At 41.1% G+C, this 20397-nt stretch overlaps 1 protein-coding gene across 1 annotated transcript; it reads left to right on the top strand.

Annotated features, from left to right (window-relative positions):
• The first annotated feature begins 410 nt into the window (after nucleotides 1-410).
• On the top strand, nucleotides 411-7644 carry LOC130743932 (uncharacterized). Its single transcript, XM_057596143.1, has 3 exons — nucleotides 411-2158; nucleotides 2258-3967; nucleotides 4197-7644. The coding sequence occupies exons 1-3, from the start codon at nucleotides 411-413 to the stop codon at nucleotides 7642-7644; spliced, it is 6906 nt and encodes a 2301-aa protein (XP_057452126.1).
• Nucleotides 7645-20397: the final 12753 nt, after the last annotated feature.

Consider the following 20397-nt stretch of genomic DNA (forward strand, 5'->3'; position numbering starts at 1 on the left):
ATGAGTCTGTGTGAGTATATGGCATCAGGGCTTAAAAGAAAGAGAGATGGCCAGTAGAGTTGATACGGTCTAGAGTTCATGTTTTGTAATGGCAAATCTGATGTATGAACAAATTTTGCATTAATAAAATTTCGAGTTTATCTTCTCAAGATATTGCTAGTATGCTCAAGACACAATCTATGTGGAACTCCCCCTAGATTGATTGTCAACCATATCTACCATCTTATAGGTCGCGCACCTTCTGATGGGATACGGGTTCTATTTCGACTTATCAAGTTCAACGCCAACCTACCTGGTAACAACATCGTAAAATACATAGAATTAAATAAATAACTTAACAACGTTTTATTTTACAGAAACAAAAAGTGTATCTTCGGCATCCTTACAGGACCCGGTCTCAGGCTAAGATCATGGATGACCTTGAACGCAGCAATGCAGAGTTGAAGGAGGAAGTGAATCAACTTAAGGAACAAATGTCCAAGCTCATGGAGTTTATACAAGAAGCTGCGAAAAAAGACAATGAAACGCCGTCATCCACTCCTGAAAATCCACCTGGCTTTTCTCTTGCCCATGCTCAAGGGGTAGTTATGCCGCTGACAGTGCAATCTAACAGGCCCTTCCAACAAGTTTCTCAGCCGCACGATGTCCAGTTTCCCCCTTATGGCCTTCCTCCAGGCTATACACCGCCTTTTGTTATCGACCCCACAGACAGTAGCCCACCGGCCACTGCCCAGCTTGGCCTAACTCAGTCACAGGGTCCGCTCAACAATGTCATGGGAGTACCATATGCTAATGTCCCTCCATATGCTGTCCCACCAAAACAGGTGCCACTCCCAAATACCAGCCAACAAGACATGACTCACGGCTATTATCCCCCGCACTCCCTAACCGTTCCTGTGCCAAATTACTCGGCTGAGGTGGACCAACAACACCCTACTCCGCCAACACCTCGCGTTGTTGAAGACGACCAACCCAAAGGAAGGCTGCAGTTGCTGGAGGAAAGAATGCGGGCAATGGAAGGTGGAAATCATGGTTTTTGTGATGCATCAGGCTTGTGTCTTGTCCCGGATATTGTGATTCCCCCAAAATTCAAAGTCCCAGAGTTCCATAAGTACAAGGGGACTACTTGTCCAAAAAGTCATTTGACTATGTACTGCAGAAAAATGGCTTCACATACCCATGATGTGAAGATGCTAATCCATTTTTTCCAAGATAGTTTGGCTGGAGGGGCACTGAATTGGTACATGCATCTGGAGCGAACCCGCATACGCAGTTGGGGAGATTTAGCGGATGCATTCTTGAAGCAGTACAAGTACAACGCTGATATGGCTCCTGATAGAATGCAGCTCCAAAACACATTGAAAAAAGGAAGTGAAACTTTCAAGGAATACGCCCAACGGTGGAGAGAGCTGGCATCTCAAGTAGAACCCCCTCTATCTGAGAAAGAGATCGTGTCAATGTTCATTGAAACTCTTCAACCCCCGTTTTATGAGAGGATGGTTGGAAGTGTGTCATCAAATTTCTCAGACATGGTTATCATTGGTGATAGAGTAGAACATGGTATGAGAATTGGGAGGATTCCTGCTAATCACTCTGCAACCAACAACATGAAAAAACCTGCTCAAAACTTTGGAAAGAAAAAAGAAGGGGAAGCTAATGCCGTCACCGCTTACCAAACTTCTCAGTGGAATCAACCAACTCAGCCCCAATCCCCCAACGTGATACCTCCAAACCAAAACTCTCCTCAAGACCAGGATCCTAGGCCTGCCAATAACCAAAGAAACAGAGAGAGGGTCCAGTTTGACCCCATTCCTATGACCTACACAGAGCTCCTGCCCCAACTTATCAAAGGCTCATTGGTGGTTCCTTATCCTTTGGTGCCGGCCCAACCTCCATATCTGAGGGGATATGACCCCAATGCTAAGTGTGACTATCATGCTGGATCTATCGGGCATTCCACCGAGAAATGTCTAGCGTTTAAGCATAAGGTGCAAAAGTTGATCGAGGCGAAATTGCTGAATTTTGCTGAAAAACCGAATATTGGGAGCAATCCGCTGCCAGGTCACAACGTGAATGCAGTTGGGGAAGATTCTGAACCACGTATGGTCAGAAGTGTGGAAGATGTTAAGACTCCGTTGAAGCTCATCTTTATTGAAATGTGCAAATGAGGAATGATCAAGGGGAGTCTTGATGAGGTGCAAATGTGTGGTTTCCACCCTGGTGCTCCTCATCATATCGAGGGATGCAAGGAGTTTAGAGGAATATTACAAGACCTTATGGATCGCAAGCTAGTTCACATAGGCCAATCTGAGGCCTATGATGAAGTGGCGATGAATGAGGGGCAGATCCCAATTTTTCCAAAGCCGATGGTTATCCATTACACTAGGAGTGTAACCACTCCTATTTTAGGTGAACAAAAGCCCATCATTGTACAAGTGGACAAGATCGGCAAAGCCCCGCCACAAGAGATGTTTGTTGGTAGCTCTGCAGCTGCTTCGGTTTCTACCAATCCCAAACCAATCACCATCAAACTACCAACTCCGTTTCCATTCAATGATGGCAAGGCAGTGCCATGGAAATATGATGTTAAGTTCGAAAATAGCAATTCTCAAGCTCCGCTCATTACAAGTATTGCTGACACTATAGGAATGACCCGGAGCGGGCGTGTCTACACGCCAGAAGAACTTGGAAAAGGACATGCAATAGAGAATAAGTCTGAGCAGGCGGTCAAAGATGGAGGACAAAATAAGACAATTTCTGATGAAGAGGCCGGCGAGTTCTTAAAATTTGTCAAGCAAAGCGAATACTCGGTGGTTGATCAATTGAAACGCCTCCCTGCAAAGATTTCACTTCTGGAATTGCTGATGAATTCAGAACCTCATAGACATGCCTTACTGAAAGTTTTGAATGAGGCGTATGTGATTCATAACATCTCTGTCGACAAGTTCGAAGGCATAGTTGGAAACATCACCGCTTACAACTACTTAACTTTTACCGATGATGAAATTCCTGCAGAGGGAACAGGGCATAACAAGGCCTTATACATCTCAGTAAAGTGCATGCATCATATACTAGCCAAGGTTTTAGTCGATAACGGGTCCTCGCTGAATGTGTTGCCAAAAACAACTCTTGACAAGCTTCCCTCGGATAAATCCCATATGAGGGCAAGTACCACAGTAGTCAGAGCTTTCGATGGCTCGCGTCGAGAGGCGATGGGTGAAATTGATTTGCCTATTCAAGTTGGTCCTACTACCTTTCAAGTGACTTTCCAAGTGATGGATATCATGCCAGCATACAGTTGCCTTCTAGGAAGACCATGGATCCACACTGCCGGAGCTGTGCCCTCAACGCTTCACCAAAAGATTAAGTTCATTATCAATGACAAGCTGGTCGTCGTTTCAGCAGAGGAGGACTTATTGGTGAGCAAGCTATCATCTACCCCGTACATTGAGGCGGCGAAAGAGGCATTAGAGACCTCATTTCAGGCACTTGAAATTGTCAGTGCGACATATGTGAATGAAGAAATGCCTGCCCCGAGAGCACAATTATCAGATACTTCTTTGATGGTTGCTAAAGTGATGCTCGAAGGAGGTTATGAGCAAGGGAAAGGGCTTGGGAAAGGTGGAAAAGGGATTGTTGAAGTTCCAATTCCATTCGAAAATAAAGACCGCTATGGGCTAGGCTACAAACCCACCAGAGATGACAAGAAAAGGGTGGCAGCTGATAAAAGGGAAAGGAGATTAGCCAGGTTGGAAAATCGGGAGCCAAAAACGGAGAGAGTCCCTATCTGCGATCTGTTCGAGACATTTCGAAGTGCCGGATTTGAATTTCTGAGCTCAATAGCTGCTGCAGAAGAAGATATTCCGGGAATCCAACATGTTGATCTAATCCGTCCATGTGCGCTAAATGAAAATCTCAATAATTGGAAAGTTGTCGAACTTGCCATGGTTTACAAATTTGTTCCAAAGTAATTGCATAATGCTTGTCCTTTTGCTTTGCCCAAAGTTCGAGATATCTTGAACATTTTGTGTTGGGCCATCATGTTTCCCTTTGATTTTTAATATTAATAAAGTGCATTTTGAATTTTCACCATGTCCTCTTTTCCTCCCTTACTGCCCTTTTCTTCGTCCTCACTTAAGTCTTTTGTTTCCAACGCTTCTTCCTATCCTGTTTATTTATAACTAACAATAATGCAGGGCTGAGAACGACGTTCTTAAGGATGAAAGTGCTAGTGTAATATCGCCTGATTTTGATTGTCCTATCAATCAAGCCGATGAAGACACAGAAGACGAGGATGAACTTCCCCCGGAACTTTTGAGATTGATGGAGCAAGAAGCCAAGGAAATCCAACCTCACGAAGAACAGACTGAAATGATTAATTTAGGCACAGAAGAAGATAGAAAAGAAGTCAAAGTCGGGAGTTCCATGACAGAAGGTGAACGCAACAAGCTTATCAAGCTCTTGCATGAATATCGTGATGTTTTTGCGTGGTCTTATCAAGACATGCCTGGTCTAGACACAAGTATAGTAGAGCACAAACTCCCGTTGAAGCTTGAGTTCCCGCCAATCAAGCAGAAATTAAGGAGGATGAAACCTGAGATGTCATTAAAAATCAGAGACGAGGTCAAAAAGCAATTTGATGCAGGATTCCTTGCTGTTGCCAAGTACCCTCAATGGATAGCAAATGTTGTCCCAGTTCCTAAGAAAGGTGGGAAGGTTCGAATGTGTGTAGATTACAGAGATCTAAATCGAGCCAGCCCCAAAGATGACTTTCCTTTGCCTCACATCGACATGTTAGTAGACAATACAACCCAACATCAATTCTTCTCTTTTATGGATGGGTTCTCCGGGTACAATCAAATCAAGATGGCTTCTGAAGATTTGGAGAAGACCACATTCATTACCCCATGGGGAACCTTTTGTTACAAAGTCATGTCATTTGGATTGAAGAACGCTGGGGCAACCTACCAAAGAGCCATGGTGGCTTTGTTTCATGATATGATGCACAAAGAGATTGAGGTATATGTGGATGACATAATTGCAAAGTCAAAGACTGAAGAAAACCATGTCAAAGACCTACAAAAGCTCTTCGAACGGTTGCGAAAGTTCAAATTGAGATTAAATCCTGCGAAATGCACTTTCGGCGTCAGCTCTGGAAAGTTGTTGGGCTTCATAGTAAGTCGAAGAGGAATAGAAGTTGATCCAGAGAAAGTTAAAGCCATTCTGGAAATGCCAGCTCCTCGCAAGGAAAAGGAAGTTCGTGGGTTCCTGGGGAGGTTGAACTACATAGCTCGATTCATATTCCAACTGACAGCAACATGCGAGCCGATCTTCAAATTGTTGCGCAAGAGTCAACCTACAGAATGGAATGATGAATGTCAAGGGGCTTTTGATAAAATCAAAGAGTATTTGCAGAACCCACCAGTCTTAATACCCCCAGTTCCGGGAAGACCACTCATCTTGTACCTCACAGTATTGGACGCATCTATGGGCTGTGTGCTAGGCCAACATGACGACTCTGGAAAGAAAGAACATGCCATCTATTACTTAAGCAAGAAATTTACAAGTTGCGAGTCGAGGTATTCACTTTTGGAACGAACATGTTGCGCTTTAGCTTGGGCCACCCGCCGGTTGAGACAATATATGCTCAGTCATACCACATGGTTGGTCTCCAAAATGGATCCAATCAAGTACATTTTCGAGAAGCCTGCTCTCACTGGAAGGCTAGCTCGGTGGCAAGTGTTATTATCTGAATATGAAATCACTTATGTCACTCAAAAAGCAATCAAAGGTAGTGCTCTCGCAGACTACTTAGCTCACCAACCGGTAAGTGATTATCAGTCAGTGCAATACGATTTCCCCGATGAAGATATAATGGCACTCTTTGAGGAGAAGGACCCTTTGGAAAGCAAGAATAGGACTTTATTATTCGATGGTGCTTCCAACACGTTGGGGCATGGAATTGGAGCCATACTAATTTCCCCCGAGAGGCAGTACGTTCCAATAACCGCTAGATTGTGTTTCGACTGTACTAACAACATAGCGGAATACGAAGCATGTGCCATGGGAATCAAAGCTGCCATAGAATCAAAAGTCAAGGTCCTAGAAGTCTACGGTGACTCTGCATTAGTCATTCATCAACTGAAAGAAGAATGGGAAACACGCGATGCCAAGCTAATCCCTTATCAAGCTTACATTAAGGAGTTGCTGAAACAGTTTGATGAAGTCACACTCCACCACATTCCTCGGGAAGAGAATCAATTGGCTGACGCTCTGGCAACCTTATCCTCGATGTTTGAAATAAGTCGTGAAGAAGAAATGCCCCTCATAAAGATCCAAAGTCAAGATCACCCCGCATACTGTCAGATTATTGAAAGTGAACCAGAAGGGATGCCTTGGTATCACGATATCAAAAATTATATACAAAGTGGAGAGTATCCTCCGGGGTCTTCGGACAATGATAAAAGAACCTTGAGAAGGTTAGCTATGAGCTTCTTTCTGAATGGAGATGTACTTTACAAGAAGAATCCAGATATGGTGCTCCTCCGTTGCGTCGATTCCACAGAAGCTCAAAGGATCATTGATGAAGTCCATGAGGGCTCTTTTGGAACCCATATGAATGGGCACGCTATGGCAAAAAAAATCCTAAGGGCTGGTTACTACTGGTTGACTATGGAGTCAGATTGCTTCAATCATGTAAAGAAGTGCCATAAGTGCCAAGCGTATGCTGATAATATCAATGTTCCGCCCGCACCTTTAAATGTCCTAACAGCACCATGGCCATTCTCAATGTGGGGTATGGATGTGATCGGCCCCATCGAACCTAAGGCATCAAATGGACATCGATTTATTCTAGTGGCAATTGATTACTTCACGAAATGGGTGGAGGCGGCATCCTATGTGAGCGTGACGAGAAATGTGGTAGTAAAGTTCATTAAAAGAGAGTTGATTTGTCGATATGGTCTCCCGAATAAGATCATCACTGACAATGGGACTAATCTGAACAATAAGCTTATGAAGGAGCTGTGTGACAATTTTAAGATCCAACATCATAACTCTTCGCCATACCGCCCAAAGATGAATGGAGCAGTCGAGGCCGCAAATAAAAACATCAAAAAGATTGTGCAGAAGATGGTAGTAACATACAGAGATTGGCACGACATGCTCCCTTTCGCCTTGCATGGATATCGCACTTCCATGCGCACTTCAACTGGGGCAACACCATTTTCCCTAGTGTATGGAATGGAGGCAGTCTTACCAATTGAAGTTGAGATCCCATCACTGAGAGTGTTAATGGAAGCTAAGCTGGAGGAAGTTGAATGGGTTCAAACCCGATTTGACCAATTGAACCTCATCGATGGTAGAAGGCTAACCGCTTTGTGTCATGGTCAGCTATATCAGAAAAGGATGAAAAAAGCCTACGAAAAGAAGGTGCGTCCTAGGGAATTTCAAGAAGGGGATCTATTCCTTAAGAAGATTTTGCCCACTCAAAAAGACCACCGAGGTAAATGGACCCCAAATTATGAAGGTCCATATGTAGTCAAAAGAGTATTCTCTGGAGGAGCCCTTATCCTCAGTGACATGGATAACCAAGATCTGCCACACCCCGTAAACTCTGATGCAGTAAAAAAGTATTATGTTTGAAAAGCTCGCTAGATCGAAAGATGATCTAGGCAAAAGTTAGAGCCACCCGGTGGACCGAAAACTCAAAAACGAGCAGCCCACGCAAAAATTAGGGTGAAAAAAAAAAGGGTGTGGTTTTGATCTTGGTGGGATAACTCTTGCGAAGGTAGAAGTCTTGGCTAGGGCAAAGGAGATGCTTGTAAAGAGGGTCATCTGGGGCAATCAAGAAGATCAACGCGGCTGGTTGATGGACATGCAAAATAAGACGAAGTAAAGCTAGCACTTCTCATCCAAGGGGGTGTCTTCTTAGTACTCTACCATCGCCCACACATCTTTCCTCTTGTACCTTTCATTCATTTGATGAATAAATTGGCTTTTTTTCAACACTTACCTTTTGAATACTAATAAGCTCCTTTTCATCTGATAACCCTTGTGTTCATTTTGCATTTCATTATTATTATGCGTTAAAGGGAAGCATGTTGTAGCATATAAATGCATCATTTTGGGCAAATTTTGTAAGCCTTGTAAGCTTGGCAAATGTAACACCCCGATTTCGGTGGCGTCACTTTAGTAACCAAAAAGAAATTAAAGCGGAAAAACGTGAATATTTTTGTTTTCGATAATAGAACCAAAGACTGGAAGAAATAGAAACTCTACAAAAAAGGATATCCGAACTAATATACGATAAATACAGCCCCCGCTGTAGTACCAAACCAAAAGAAAGGTCAAGTGTTCGCAACACTATCCCTCAAAAATGAGAATGAGTTAGCCCAAACGGCCTAAAACAAGACCTCCTAAGTCCAGCCAACTCTCTGTGATTCCCGTAAAGAAACCACACAAAAAGCTATAGGTGGGAAACTACCCTGTTCCCAAAAGAAAACATAACGGTCAGAGCTAAGACTCTACTCCTACACTAATCCCATCTCGAGGAGCTCACGCCAGCACTAAAACCTACATACTAGCGTGATCGTCGTCCGAATCTGAATCCAGAACGACCAAGTCTATGTACACCATCCGTTCTCCTCTCGCTACCGCGATGCGCTCCTATCCCGGCATCTCGAACCTAGTTCCCCCCGAAGGGTGAACCATCGTGAATCAGTCCGCCATAGACATCTGACAAAGGGCGTTTGTCCGCCAAAGCACACACAGAAGACGCGAGGGTCAACTCCAAAGAATTATGTAAATAATAAATCCAATAGATACAGATATAGATAGCTTACTTAGGCTTATAAGTTAGGGATAGCATCCTAGGGTTGTATATTTCACAATGAATATAAAAGACAGTAATAACAATTAACATGCATCAGATAAGATTAACAATTATCAATCACACTCAGCAACTAAGTCAGTATGCATGTTGCATGAAATGCAATGCTGGTTAACAAATGCATTCCGGAACGGATGGGCACTAACGAGTCAATCCTAGCACCAGCAACGGTGGGACCATTTCCGCTCGCGTGTCTCTTACACCACACAAAGTGTAGTCAGATCAGCAGTGAACCCGAAGGTCTGCCATTTCCGTCTGCTACTAAAAATCACCGCAATGTTCTTACGTGGAAATCCGGGTCTTATGACCATTTTGGAATCCACCGAGGTCCGGTATCACGCCGTGTATTAACCTCAAAATGAGTGCATGAATGCAAAGTGATTAGCCAAACAACGTCTCCGACCTCACTCGACACGTCGCCACGTGTTCTAACTAACTTATTTGTCTCTACAAAGAATACCCTAAGGTAAAAGTCGATTCTGCGACAAAATACAATTAATCGTAAAATGAGTGCAAACACTCACGATAACTCTTCGAGTCATCAATGCTCTCACAAAGTCTCACGCTTCAGTGGAGTCTTATATGATCACGAAGTCTCACACTCCAGTGAAGTTTTATGCTTTCACAAGGTCTCACGCCTCAGTGAATTTACACACTTGCACGAAGTCTCACGCTTCAGTGAAGTTTCATGCTGTTCACGAGGTCTCACGCCTCAGTGAAGATCCATGCTTTTCACGAGGTCTCACGCCTCAGTGAAGTATCACGCATTCACAAGGTCTCACGCCTCAGTGAAGCTTCTCGGCTCATCCCTTGGATGGCTAAACAAACTGCTCAAAGAGCGAAGGAGTATCAACATACTCAGAAACCTACAATTCTCCCATAACTTGGATTCGACGACAATTCTCCTTTTCCAAAACTAATATTCAATCCTAAGCTTGCATCCGAGATTGTTATCAATATTTAAAGGTTTAGAGGTTGTTTAATACCTTATGAATTTTCCTTGTAAAAATAGTTTCCTTTTAGTCTTATCGTATTTCCTATAAGTTTTCAAAGATCCCATAATCCCAATTAAATCCCAGAGAATGTCTCGATCCACTAAAACATAACAAGGCCCGAACTTCGTTCGTCCTATCAAACTTTCCCCAAAATCTCAAAATAAAATCGGCATGACCTGTCCGTTATTCTCACTCCTCAGTACCACAGATATATGTGAAATGGCATAGTTAAATTAGCACAGTCCAACAATCATAGCACATATATTAACACATCCTAGATTAACCATGTAGCACTTAGCATATAGAGCAGATATCACACGTCCTAAATTAACCATTTTAACACATAGCATGTGATTCAAAGAAAACAGTCAATAGATGAATAATCATCATTGTCAGTCGAAGCCTCAGAAAACATTTTCCCAGTCAAACACAAATAAGTGCATAAACAGTAAATCAAGTCGAATTCGTCGACACCTAAAGCATTAGCTAATAGTTCAGTGAGTAGCCCTCACCTTAGCCAATTTCCAGAGTTCTCTTCAAACGCTCCTTCACAATCAGCTCCTTAATCTTCAGGAAATTCCTCAAAATAACCTTTAGAGTAAAAACCACAGAATTCCCTCAGAATCTAACCGAAACTCAGCAATCAATACTCACTAAGGTTACACAAAGTAGCATATACTCCGAGGTACGATAATCTAGCGCGAAAGGACAAGTTTTTGAAAAAGAAATTTTCTTCCTCCTCCTAGGGTAGCTCTCGGCCACACATGGTAATTGTGTGTGTCGATTTTTCTTCGATCAAACTTGGTTCCTAGGTTATCATTAGTCGTAACTAAGGTTAATCTAAACTCGGAAAAATTATCGGATCGAAAACTGTCGCAGGGGTATTTTGGTCATTATTTTCAGCTCAGAATTTCAAAATCAGAGTTTCGAAAAACAAATTAGATGGGGTTGATACTAACGACGATTATGACGACTAATCTTACTAACGCTAAGCTCAGTCGAGGGTTTTAAGCCCAAAGGTTGGAACTTTAGCCAAAAATGGGTATTATGAGCAGAATTGAAACTCGGCAGCAATTCGGCGAGAATCAGCAAAATGTAATCCGCTAAACATGCTCAGGGGCACGCAGGGAATAAATTTAGATAAAAAGATGAAGTTATCTAGATAGTTTTGCAAAAACCTCAAAACTAAGAGTACAGAAAAGTATAGAGAAAAGCGGCAGAATTTACGATCAGAAGTAAGGAAAAGCGTCAGTACCTTGAGGCCTACGCGTAGCAACGAACTGTGGGACGATCAGACAAGAATCGACGAAAAGCTCTCCTCCTCCTTCTTCTCTCCAAGCCGCGGGTTGTGTGTGTGTGTTTGTGAGGTTTTTGTTTCAAGCTTCACATATTTATAGGGAATGAAATGGAAGATATTTAGCAAGGATCGGATAAGTATGAATAGATATTTATCAAGATTGGATAGGTATGAATAGATATTTATCAAGATTGGATGAGTATGAACAGATATTTTGAGAAGATATTTTGTAAACCGGTACAGATTTGTTTAGATATCGGAGGATTTTGCTCATAGAGTTAAGATAAAAATATGAGAGTGATTTCCGATTCTTCCTACTGATTCCAACGTATTTTAGACACGATATTCTCCCTGCTGAATCTTCTAATTCTTCAAAGAAATATCGGTATGATTTTTGGTTTTCGAGGCTTGTTTTTAATGCTATATATAGAGGTTGGCAAAACGCGGGAAAACGAAAGTTTCGCGATTCCGATTTTTTTCGGCTTCATTCTCCATGAATTCTAAGATAGGTTTTGGCGACATAATACCAAAACTCAACAGAGGTCTCCTTGTATTTTAAGTGACTAATGCAAAGTCGGTGTAAAAACTATTTTACCCGATAAGTTACTTTTTGCATCGTATGTCGGAATAGAAAACTTCCTTCTGAAGAAAGATTGAAAACATCAAGAGAAATGGGTGTTCGCGTGTGGAATCTTCATTTGAAGCTCCGAATAGAAAAAGTCTTCATCGTCGGTTGATTCTAGGGTTTTGAAATACCAGGGTTTCAGTTTCGGCAAACTTTCGATGATTGGAATCGGACGTTCGTAGATTCTAGAGTTTCGCCTCGAAACGATTGTGATATATGGAAAAAGAGAAGTTCTAACATTTCTCTGAAGATTTTTGGAAGAAATTCCTACAGTGTTCCAAGGGTGGAACATAGTCTTATTTCCTAAGGTTCTTGTCCTAGGTTTTAAAACGAATATTAGTCGTGCTATAACTTAAATCGACTTCGATACAATCCTTTGACTTTTCCTGAAATTTCTCCTTCATAAATTTATTCCTTCCGATAAACTCTTGTTCAGGTTTTTCCTTCACGATACTTAAAGCCTAATCGTAAATGGAGATCTCTTCCACTTATTTTAAGCTTAAAAACTTGGGTCTTACAGCAAAATCTGAGTCAAGAATACAGACGGTTAGACCACAGGGAGTCTTAACAATGACATACTGCCAAGGTTGTTTGATTCAGAGTCTAGCAGCAACAGGTGACATATAGACTTGTGGAAGTGGAAAACAGGGGCAAATGCTGCGTTCAAGCTCATCCTGGGGTCCTCGGATGCCTGATGCCGGTTCAAAAAAAAAAAATCAAAAATCAAAAATCAAAAATCAAAGGTCAGGTAGATAACGGTCGTGGGTTACCAAAGATACACGGAAGACCACGTAGTGGTTCCATAGCTTGCTCTCTTTTTCGGAAAACCACGTAGTGGTTCCGCATCCAATCAGGATGCACGTAGTGCATCCGCTCAAAGGCGCACGTAGTGGGCCATCATCAAGTCAAGGGTACACGTAGTGAACCCGCTTAACGGTGCACTTAGTGAGCCAAAATCTATACAGGATACACGGAAGACCACGTAGTGGTTCCGTACCTTGTTCTCTTTTTTGGAAGACCACGTAGTGGTTCCGCATCCAATCAGGATGCACGTAGTGCATCCGCTCAAAGGCGCACGTAGTGGGCCATCATCAAGTCAAGGGTACACGTAGTGAACCCGCTTAACGGCGCACTTAGTGAGCCAAAATCTATACAGGATACACGGAAGACCACGTAGTGGTTCCGTAGCTTGTTCTCTTTTTTGGAAGACCACGTAGTGGTTCCGCATCCAATCAGGATGCACGTAGTGCATCTGCTCAAAGGCGCACGTAGTGGGCCATCACCCGGTCAGGGAGCACGTAGTGCACCCGCTCAAAAACCACGTAGTGGTTTTGCATATCTTTTCTTCGGAAGACCACATAGTGGTTCCGCATCAAGTCAAGGGTACACGTAGTGCACCCGACCAATGGCCCACGTAGTGAGTCAAGGACTATCCCTGGTGCACGTAGTGTACCCCGCTCAGAGACCTTTTCTTTTTTCTTTTTTTCGGAAGACCACGTAGTGGTTCCGCAGTTCTATTCTTTTTCGGAAGACCACGTAGTGGTTCCACAGCTCTATTTCTTTTCGGAAGACCACGTAGTGGTTTCGCAACTCTATTCTTTTTCGGAAGGTCACGTAGTGGTTCCGCCCACGTAGTGGTTCTGCAACTCTATTTTTTTCGGAAGACCACATAGTGGTTCCGCAGCTCATTTCCTTTTTCGGAAGACCACGTAGTGGTTCCGCAGATCTTTTCTATTTCTCGCTTTTCTTTTTTCGGAAGACCACGTAGTGGTTCCGCCATTTATTTAAGTTTTTGTATCTCGGTCTCATGTGCGCTTAGTCACTTTGACCATGGAGTTGTGGGACAAAATTAGAGTTCATATCTTTACTTTTATTTTATCATAGCAATTTGATAACAATTGTTACTCATATTGCTTATGAAAAATAACAAGTAAAGAGGGGCAACTGTGAACACCTAATTTTGTCCTACTTTTAATAAAATTAATTTAATATAAAAAATAGCACTCAAAATTATATTAATAGTAATTATTTAAGTTATTTCAGAATTATAATATTAATTAAATAAATAAATACGAAAATAAATATTAAATACAAAAAAAAAATAAACTAGATTGTTCTAAATGGGCTTTTCTTCCTCTCCAAGTAGGGTGAAGAATGATTCCTAAGAATATTCTAGGAGTGGTGAGGAAGAAACCCTAAACCTGCAGCTATAAATAGAGAAAGAGTTTTTGTGGTGAGCATGTTCAGAAGGAGGCAGAAAGAGAGTGAAAAAAAACAGAGTGACCACTTTTTTGGGTTGTAGTTCCATCTTTGAACTGCAACTCTAAAACATAAGAGTGTGAGTGTGAGTGCAAGAGTGATTGTCGAGTAGCAAGGTCCTCAGGTGGTGGTTGAAAAGGTTTGACTCCTCTTTGTTAGATAACATGTTATTACTAATACCTGTTATTTACAAAGCTATCTGTTTCATATGCACTATGTTTTCCCTTTGCAAATTGATATATCCGTTTGTTCTAATATAATCTCTTTGTGATAGAAAGCCTCCTCTGTTGTAAATTGCATGAGTAGTGAAAGGTAATGTTTTTAACTCCAAATTTCTATGTGAATCTGGGAAACAAATGTTTTTTAATTGTTAAAAAAGGGTTTTGGTATAATTTAAAAGGGCTTGTATTGCAAGTATCAACTTTCGCCATGTCGCTGCCTGTGACTTCCGTTTTTTAGCCCTTTTTGCCGTCGGCTCTTATTTTGCCCTTTACTTCTCTGTTTATTCATGTCTTACTAAGGGGTGCATTTTTATTTCTTTTTCTAACATGGGATTAGTTTCCTTAGAAAGATTAGATCCTTGCTTAAAATAATATATTTGTTCCAAATATATATTACCTGCCGTGGATTCACTCCCCTGTAATCAAAGCACAATATTTTCAAATATCAAATTGATTTCTTAATGGTTGGCCGGTTTTGTATATAAAAGATACTCACCAATTTAAATGAAATCTATTTTCTACAAAAATTAAGATATCTTAATATATCAAACATTTTTAAATAAAAAAAACACAAACCAACCTAAAACTATTCTAAGAACTACGTGGCTTTGAATTCTCCATCGCACTTTGGGGATACGTAGGAGCGGGCATCAACAACTGTCAAGCTCAATTTGTAAGTAAACTTTTTATTTTTCCTTAATAAAATAAAAACTAATCTTTTTATCAAAATCATTTTCTTGGGGTGGAATAAATAAAAAACTATTTTCTTTCACACAGTTAATTAGGGTAACCATTTGTGAATGGACGCTTAGGGTGCTAGTACCTTCCCTACGCGTAATCGACTCCCGGACCCGTTTTTGGTTTCGAAGACTATATTCATATGGGTTTTCTAATGTTTTCCCTCTTAAAAAACATTGGTGGCGACTCTTCTGAATTCTAATGTTTGTAGCGCCGTCCCGCCGCAATCCTGGTTGCGACAGTAAGGCCCCGATTTCTCGAGTGTCACACAGTAACCAAAACGTCGTGAATTTTCGTCGTTTAATTAATTAATCTTCAATTAGTGACAAAAGTTCAATTTTACAAAATTCTTGAAACTTAACCATTTCGAACTTGCGGAAATAATCATCAACGTAAACCTCAAACTTTATTAATCATTGAAAAAAGTATGAAATAAATATCCGAAAGAAAACTTCAAAGTAAATTACATCAAGTTAAAATATCCCAACTAAAATAAAGTAATGGTTCAATGCTTCAAAAACTCGGTACTCTCAACCCAAAAGGAAAAATGGATGTCTCTCAACATATCCTTGGCCCCTTCCTCTTTATCTTCTTCCTCTTCATCAAGAGTATAGTCGTCATCCGGTAGTGGCTTGTCACGTAGTATCAGCTCCCAAGAATGAGTCGTCGCCGTTATCTTCACGACCATCTACCCCCCCCCAAATAAACACATAAACAAGTAGTGCAAGGGTTAGGTTCCACAACAAATCATGCATAAACATAATCACATCTCATATAAACTTTCATCATATGAACATAACCACCTGTCATAACTTCTCTTGTATTAATAGCACTAATTGAGTTAGTAACCTACTTCTCAGTTAGACTAACGTTTCCTCACATCACACAACCCACCAAAACTCCTTGGCCAATCACGTACATCCGCAGATGTACAATCACATGGATACGCAATGATCCACAAATCACAATTCTCACGGTGACCGCAGTCAACCAATTCACGAGGATCCACTGATCCACAAATCTCCCTCGCGTGCAAGCTACCGTTTGTCTCTAACGGCACCATCGTTCTCATGGACCATAGTCTACACTAGACCTATGACCGATTATTCACATTTACTTGCAAGCGAGTTAAGTCTCATTCTCTTTGTATTTAAGGCTCTAAAGTCAGTCCTAGAGTCTTATGTCAACGACGAATCAGAAATAAATGACAACATACAAGACACAATGGAAGGGATTACAACTGGATGAGCGACCTTCCAAAAACTTTTCAAGTAACATCATGCTTAACATATAGACAATCATGAACATATTCACAAGTTTATTCACATATAATTCATAGCATCTCCTAATCACATGTTCCTAAACAAAACTTCAAACATTTTCGCAACTTAGCTTTTGACAGCAGGAACAACATTCATTGAAACTGGTCTACAGAATGCATCGTTTAACCAAAAATCACGTATGATACCTTTATGGAAAGCTATTTTAAAGATCTACAACTCTCTAGTTAAACACGTTTTCATCCGAGATCCATAAATGGGTGATAATAGGCCCTGAAGTCCACTGTCCAGTACAGAAAACTGGCAGAGAAACTTCCGCCTCTAAATTAATTTATAAACCAATTAAGCACAAGGTTTTAAGCTATATTTCAACAACAAAGATTCAGTTAACACATGTCTCATAACATGCTTTAATTTCCAGAACCAACAACACTCAACAAGATTTCATAAAAGCATGCCAAGAATCACAACATCACAAAACAATCATGGTAAAGCCCTAACTCTACCCTTTTCCTAAGAACAAGTCCTTACCTTGCTAGTTTGGTGATGAAAAAGAGTGGAAGATGGAGTATGAAGAAGGATTTTCCCATGTTGTCCCTCTCTGGTTTGCTCGATCTCTTCCTCCTTCCTTTGATCTCTCTCCCTCTCTCGCGTTCTCTCCCTCTCTCTCGCGTGATCTCCCTCACGTTCTCCCTTTCTCTTTCACTTTTCTCTTTTCTTTCTTGCTGTGCTTTTTACGTGAATGGTAGTATGGTGCACTCCTAATTCTGAATGTGAAGAAAATTAGGATTTCCCCCCTCTATTCTCTATCAAAACCGCGGTCAACACATGCATATGGGCTAGGTTTTGTTTTGTTTTTCCCTTCTCCCTTCACTCTTAGCCCAAACCTAAAGTTTAGTTGGTAAACTAATTAAATCAGCAATCAAACCTCTTAATCACCTAATTAATCAGATTAATTTTCAATTAAAACAAACAAAAACCCCTCCCCCAAGCAACAATGTGGCCGGCGGCCACAAGGAGGCTCTTAGGGTTTCCAAAACCCTAATCTTCCAAGCCCAACATCAAGCAACCCACTTAGATCATGCTCACACTCTACTTCAGCCCATTAACCTCTAATTATAGAATTAACTTACAATTAATCCCCAATTAAGGGATTAAAACAAAAATACAATTTCTGATTTCTGTAAAATTCGTAGGTACTGTACAGCAGGACCTTTCGCCACCAAAACATGCATATCTCGGGCTACAGAGGTCGGAATGACCTGAAACCAACGAGAGAATTTAGCTAGCTCAGAGAACTACAACTATCATGAAGAAAACGTTTCCAGATAAGGTCGTTAAGACCTCGTAAAAATTCACACAAGATCACGGATAGACAAACAATTAAATCAAACTTCACTAGAAACTTCACTTTTATTGAATAAATCACTTAAGCATTACATAGTAAAGGTTAGGGTCTTACATGGCTTATGCTGATCAGATTTGCAGTTAAAGCATTGACAAGTAACACATTATTCAGGTTAAGAGATTCTGTGCTAACAAGCTTTCCTACTCCCTTGATCTTTCCTTTAGCTGCATCTCCAAAAGTAACATAGTTGGTGGAGTGACTTCTGATGTCTTGTAAGAAGCTCTTGTTCCCTTTCATGTGCTTTGAGCAGCCACTATCAAAATATCAATCTTCCTTTGATGATGCTCTGAAAGATGTGTAGGCTACCTGACATCTGACTTCACTCATGAGCTTCCATTGCTTCCTCATCTGAATGGGCTTTGAAGACTTGATATTATTGAGCATCTAAGGATAGTTATATAACTTGAAACAATAGGGCTTTATATGACCATTCCTACCCCAGTAGTGACACTTCCAAGGTACAGTTTTGTCAAACTTAAGCTGGGGGTTCACATGCTGAGGCACATGTCGGGGCAATGGATCTGACAACTGATAATTCTTGGGCTTCTTAAATTCAGTTTGTTTTGTAGCAGAAACAAATTTCTTTGATCCTTTCTGATCTTCTTTGTTTGCTGTCGTGTAGTCAAAACCAATTCCCTTCAAACTCCCTCCTTGCTTGCTAGTTTCTTTCAGAATTTCATCAAGCATATCAGAACCATTGTTCAGCATTCTAACAAATTTGTGAGCTCTTTCAGCCTTTCATTCTGAGAAACAAGTTGTCCTATCTCACTTCGATTTTCTCTCACAAGTTTACATGCTTCTTCCCACTTGTTATGCATCAGCTTGTAAGTCTCAGCCAGTTCCTCATCTGAGATGTCCTCATCACTTGTCTCAGACTCATAAATGGTTCCAGAAAAAGCATTAACTTTGTTTGCAGATATCTCCTCCTCATCTTCAGTGTCTTCATCTGACCAAGTTACCATCATACCTTTCTTTTGCTTCTTTAGATAGGTGACACATTCAGACCTGATGTGGCCATATCCTTCACATTCATGACATTGCACTCCTTTGTTCTGACCAGATCTTTCTTCTTCCTTGGCCTTCCTCTGTGAATTAGAAAACTTGGGTTTGTTGTCGAACTTCATGTCTTGGACATTAGGCCTGGTTCTTTTGTCAATCTTTCTCAATGCTTTGTTGAATTTTTTTGCTAGCATAGCCAGAGCCTCAGAAAGGTTTTCACCCTCACAGTCTTCATCATCACCTTCATCAGTGTTAGACACAAAATCAATACTCTTATTCTTCTTTTCAGACTTCCCACTCAGTTTCAACTCAAATGTCTGCAAAGAGCCAATAAGTTCATTAACCTTCATGTTCTCAATGTCTTGAGCCTCCTCAATTGCAGTGACTTTCATAGCAAATTTCTGGGGAAGAGATCTCAAGATCTTCCTTACAATCTTCTCATCTGACATAAGTTCTCCCAAAGCAAATGAAGCATTAGACAAGCCACAGACACGCATGTGGAATTCTGAGATAGTCTCTTCTTCAGTCATCATCAAATTTTCAAATTGAGTGGTAAGCATCTGAAGTCTTGACATCCTTACTCGAGTAGTTCCTTCATGTGCAGTCTTTAGAATTTCCCAAGCATCCTTTGCCACAATACACGTATTGATCAGCCTCAACATATTCTTGTCAACTCCATTAAAGATAGCATTTAGAGCCTTTAAGTTTCCAAGAGCAGCTTCATCTTCAACACTGGTCCATTCCTCTTCAGGTTTCTCCACAAAAATGGTAGAGGTGCCTTCAACCTGAGGCTTAGTGGGGTACTTCCAACCCTTGACAATAGCTTTCCAAGTCTTGTTGCCAATTGACTTGAGAAAGGCTATCATGCGAATCTTCTAGTAGTCATAGTTAGTACCATCCAAAATGGGTGGCCTATTGACTGATCCTCCCTCCTTGTTATCCATGATAACTTGAATCAAACCCCTTGGAGCTCACCCAACCAGAACAGGGTGCCTGCTTTGATGCCAATTGTAATTCAGGTTCCCTGTAGTACGAATGTCCTGCACGATGCTGGGACAATGGGTTCGACAATCGCTTAACAGTAAAACAGTAACTTAAAACAGAAACAACACAAGAATTGTTAACCCAGTTCAGTGAAAGACTTTCACTACGTCTGGAGGGTTTGCACCCAAAGAAAGGAAATCCACTATCTCAAGATTCAGGAATTACAAACACTCATGAACACCACAGTTCATAGTTCACTTTCTAATCTACCCAGTGTATTTCTACTTAGAATCTCAACCTAAGTATGAGAGCCCCTCTCACTTTCTCTCAATCACTGCCACGGTGATTGGTGAACACAATCAACAATCAGAGTTTGAAGACAAACAAACACACAGAACCCTTCTTTGCTTTATAGAATCAGTGAGCAAAGAGGATTCACAACTAACAAAGGACAAAGCACAATGAACAATCCTAGAACACTTGATCTCTCTCGATAGCTTCAGTGGCTTACAAGTTTTAGGTCTTCATCCTTTTATAGACTTCAGCAGCGGCAGCATGGGCTTTAGGGTTAGCATGAGCTGAAGTAACATATTGCAGCAACAGCAATTCAAAACGCAATCTTGATAGATCTTGTTACTTATTGCACAGCAAAAGATAGAAATCAATCTTTTAACAAAGATTGTTTCAACAAATAACAACTC

This window comes from Lotus japonicus, chromosome 3 (genome assembly GCF_012489685.1).
Source record: "Lotus japonicus ecotype B-129 chromosome 3, LjGifu_v1.2".
NCBI lineage: Eukaryota > Viridiplantae > Streptophyta > Magnoliopsida > Fabales > Fabaceae > Lotus > Lotus japonicus.

What these genes read in the sequence shown, in the direction of transcription:
- LOC130743932 (XM_057596143.1), top strand. Translation starts at nt 411, where the DNA reads ATGGATGACCTTGAACGCAGCAATGCAGAGTTGAAGGAGGAAGTGAAT. An exon ending in AAGCTCATCTTTATTGAAAT is followed by an intron (nt 2,159 to 2,257) that starts GTGCAAATGAGG and finishes CAAGGAGTTTAG; the next exon opens with AGGAATATTACAAGACCTTA. An exon ending in GTTTACAAATTTGTTCCAAA is followed by an intron (nt 3,968 to 4,196) that starts GTAATTGCATAA and finishes ACAATAATGCAG; the next exon opens with GGCTGAGAACGACGTTCTTA.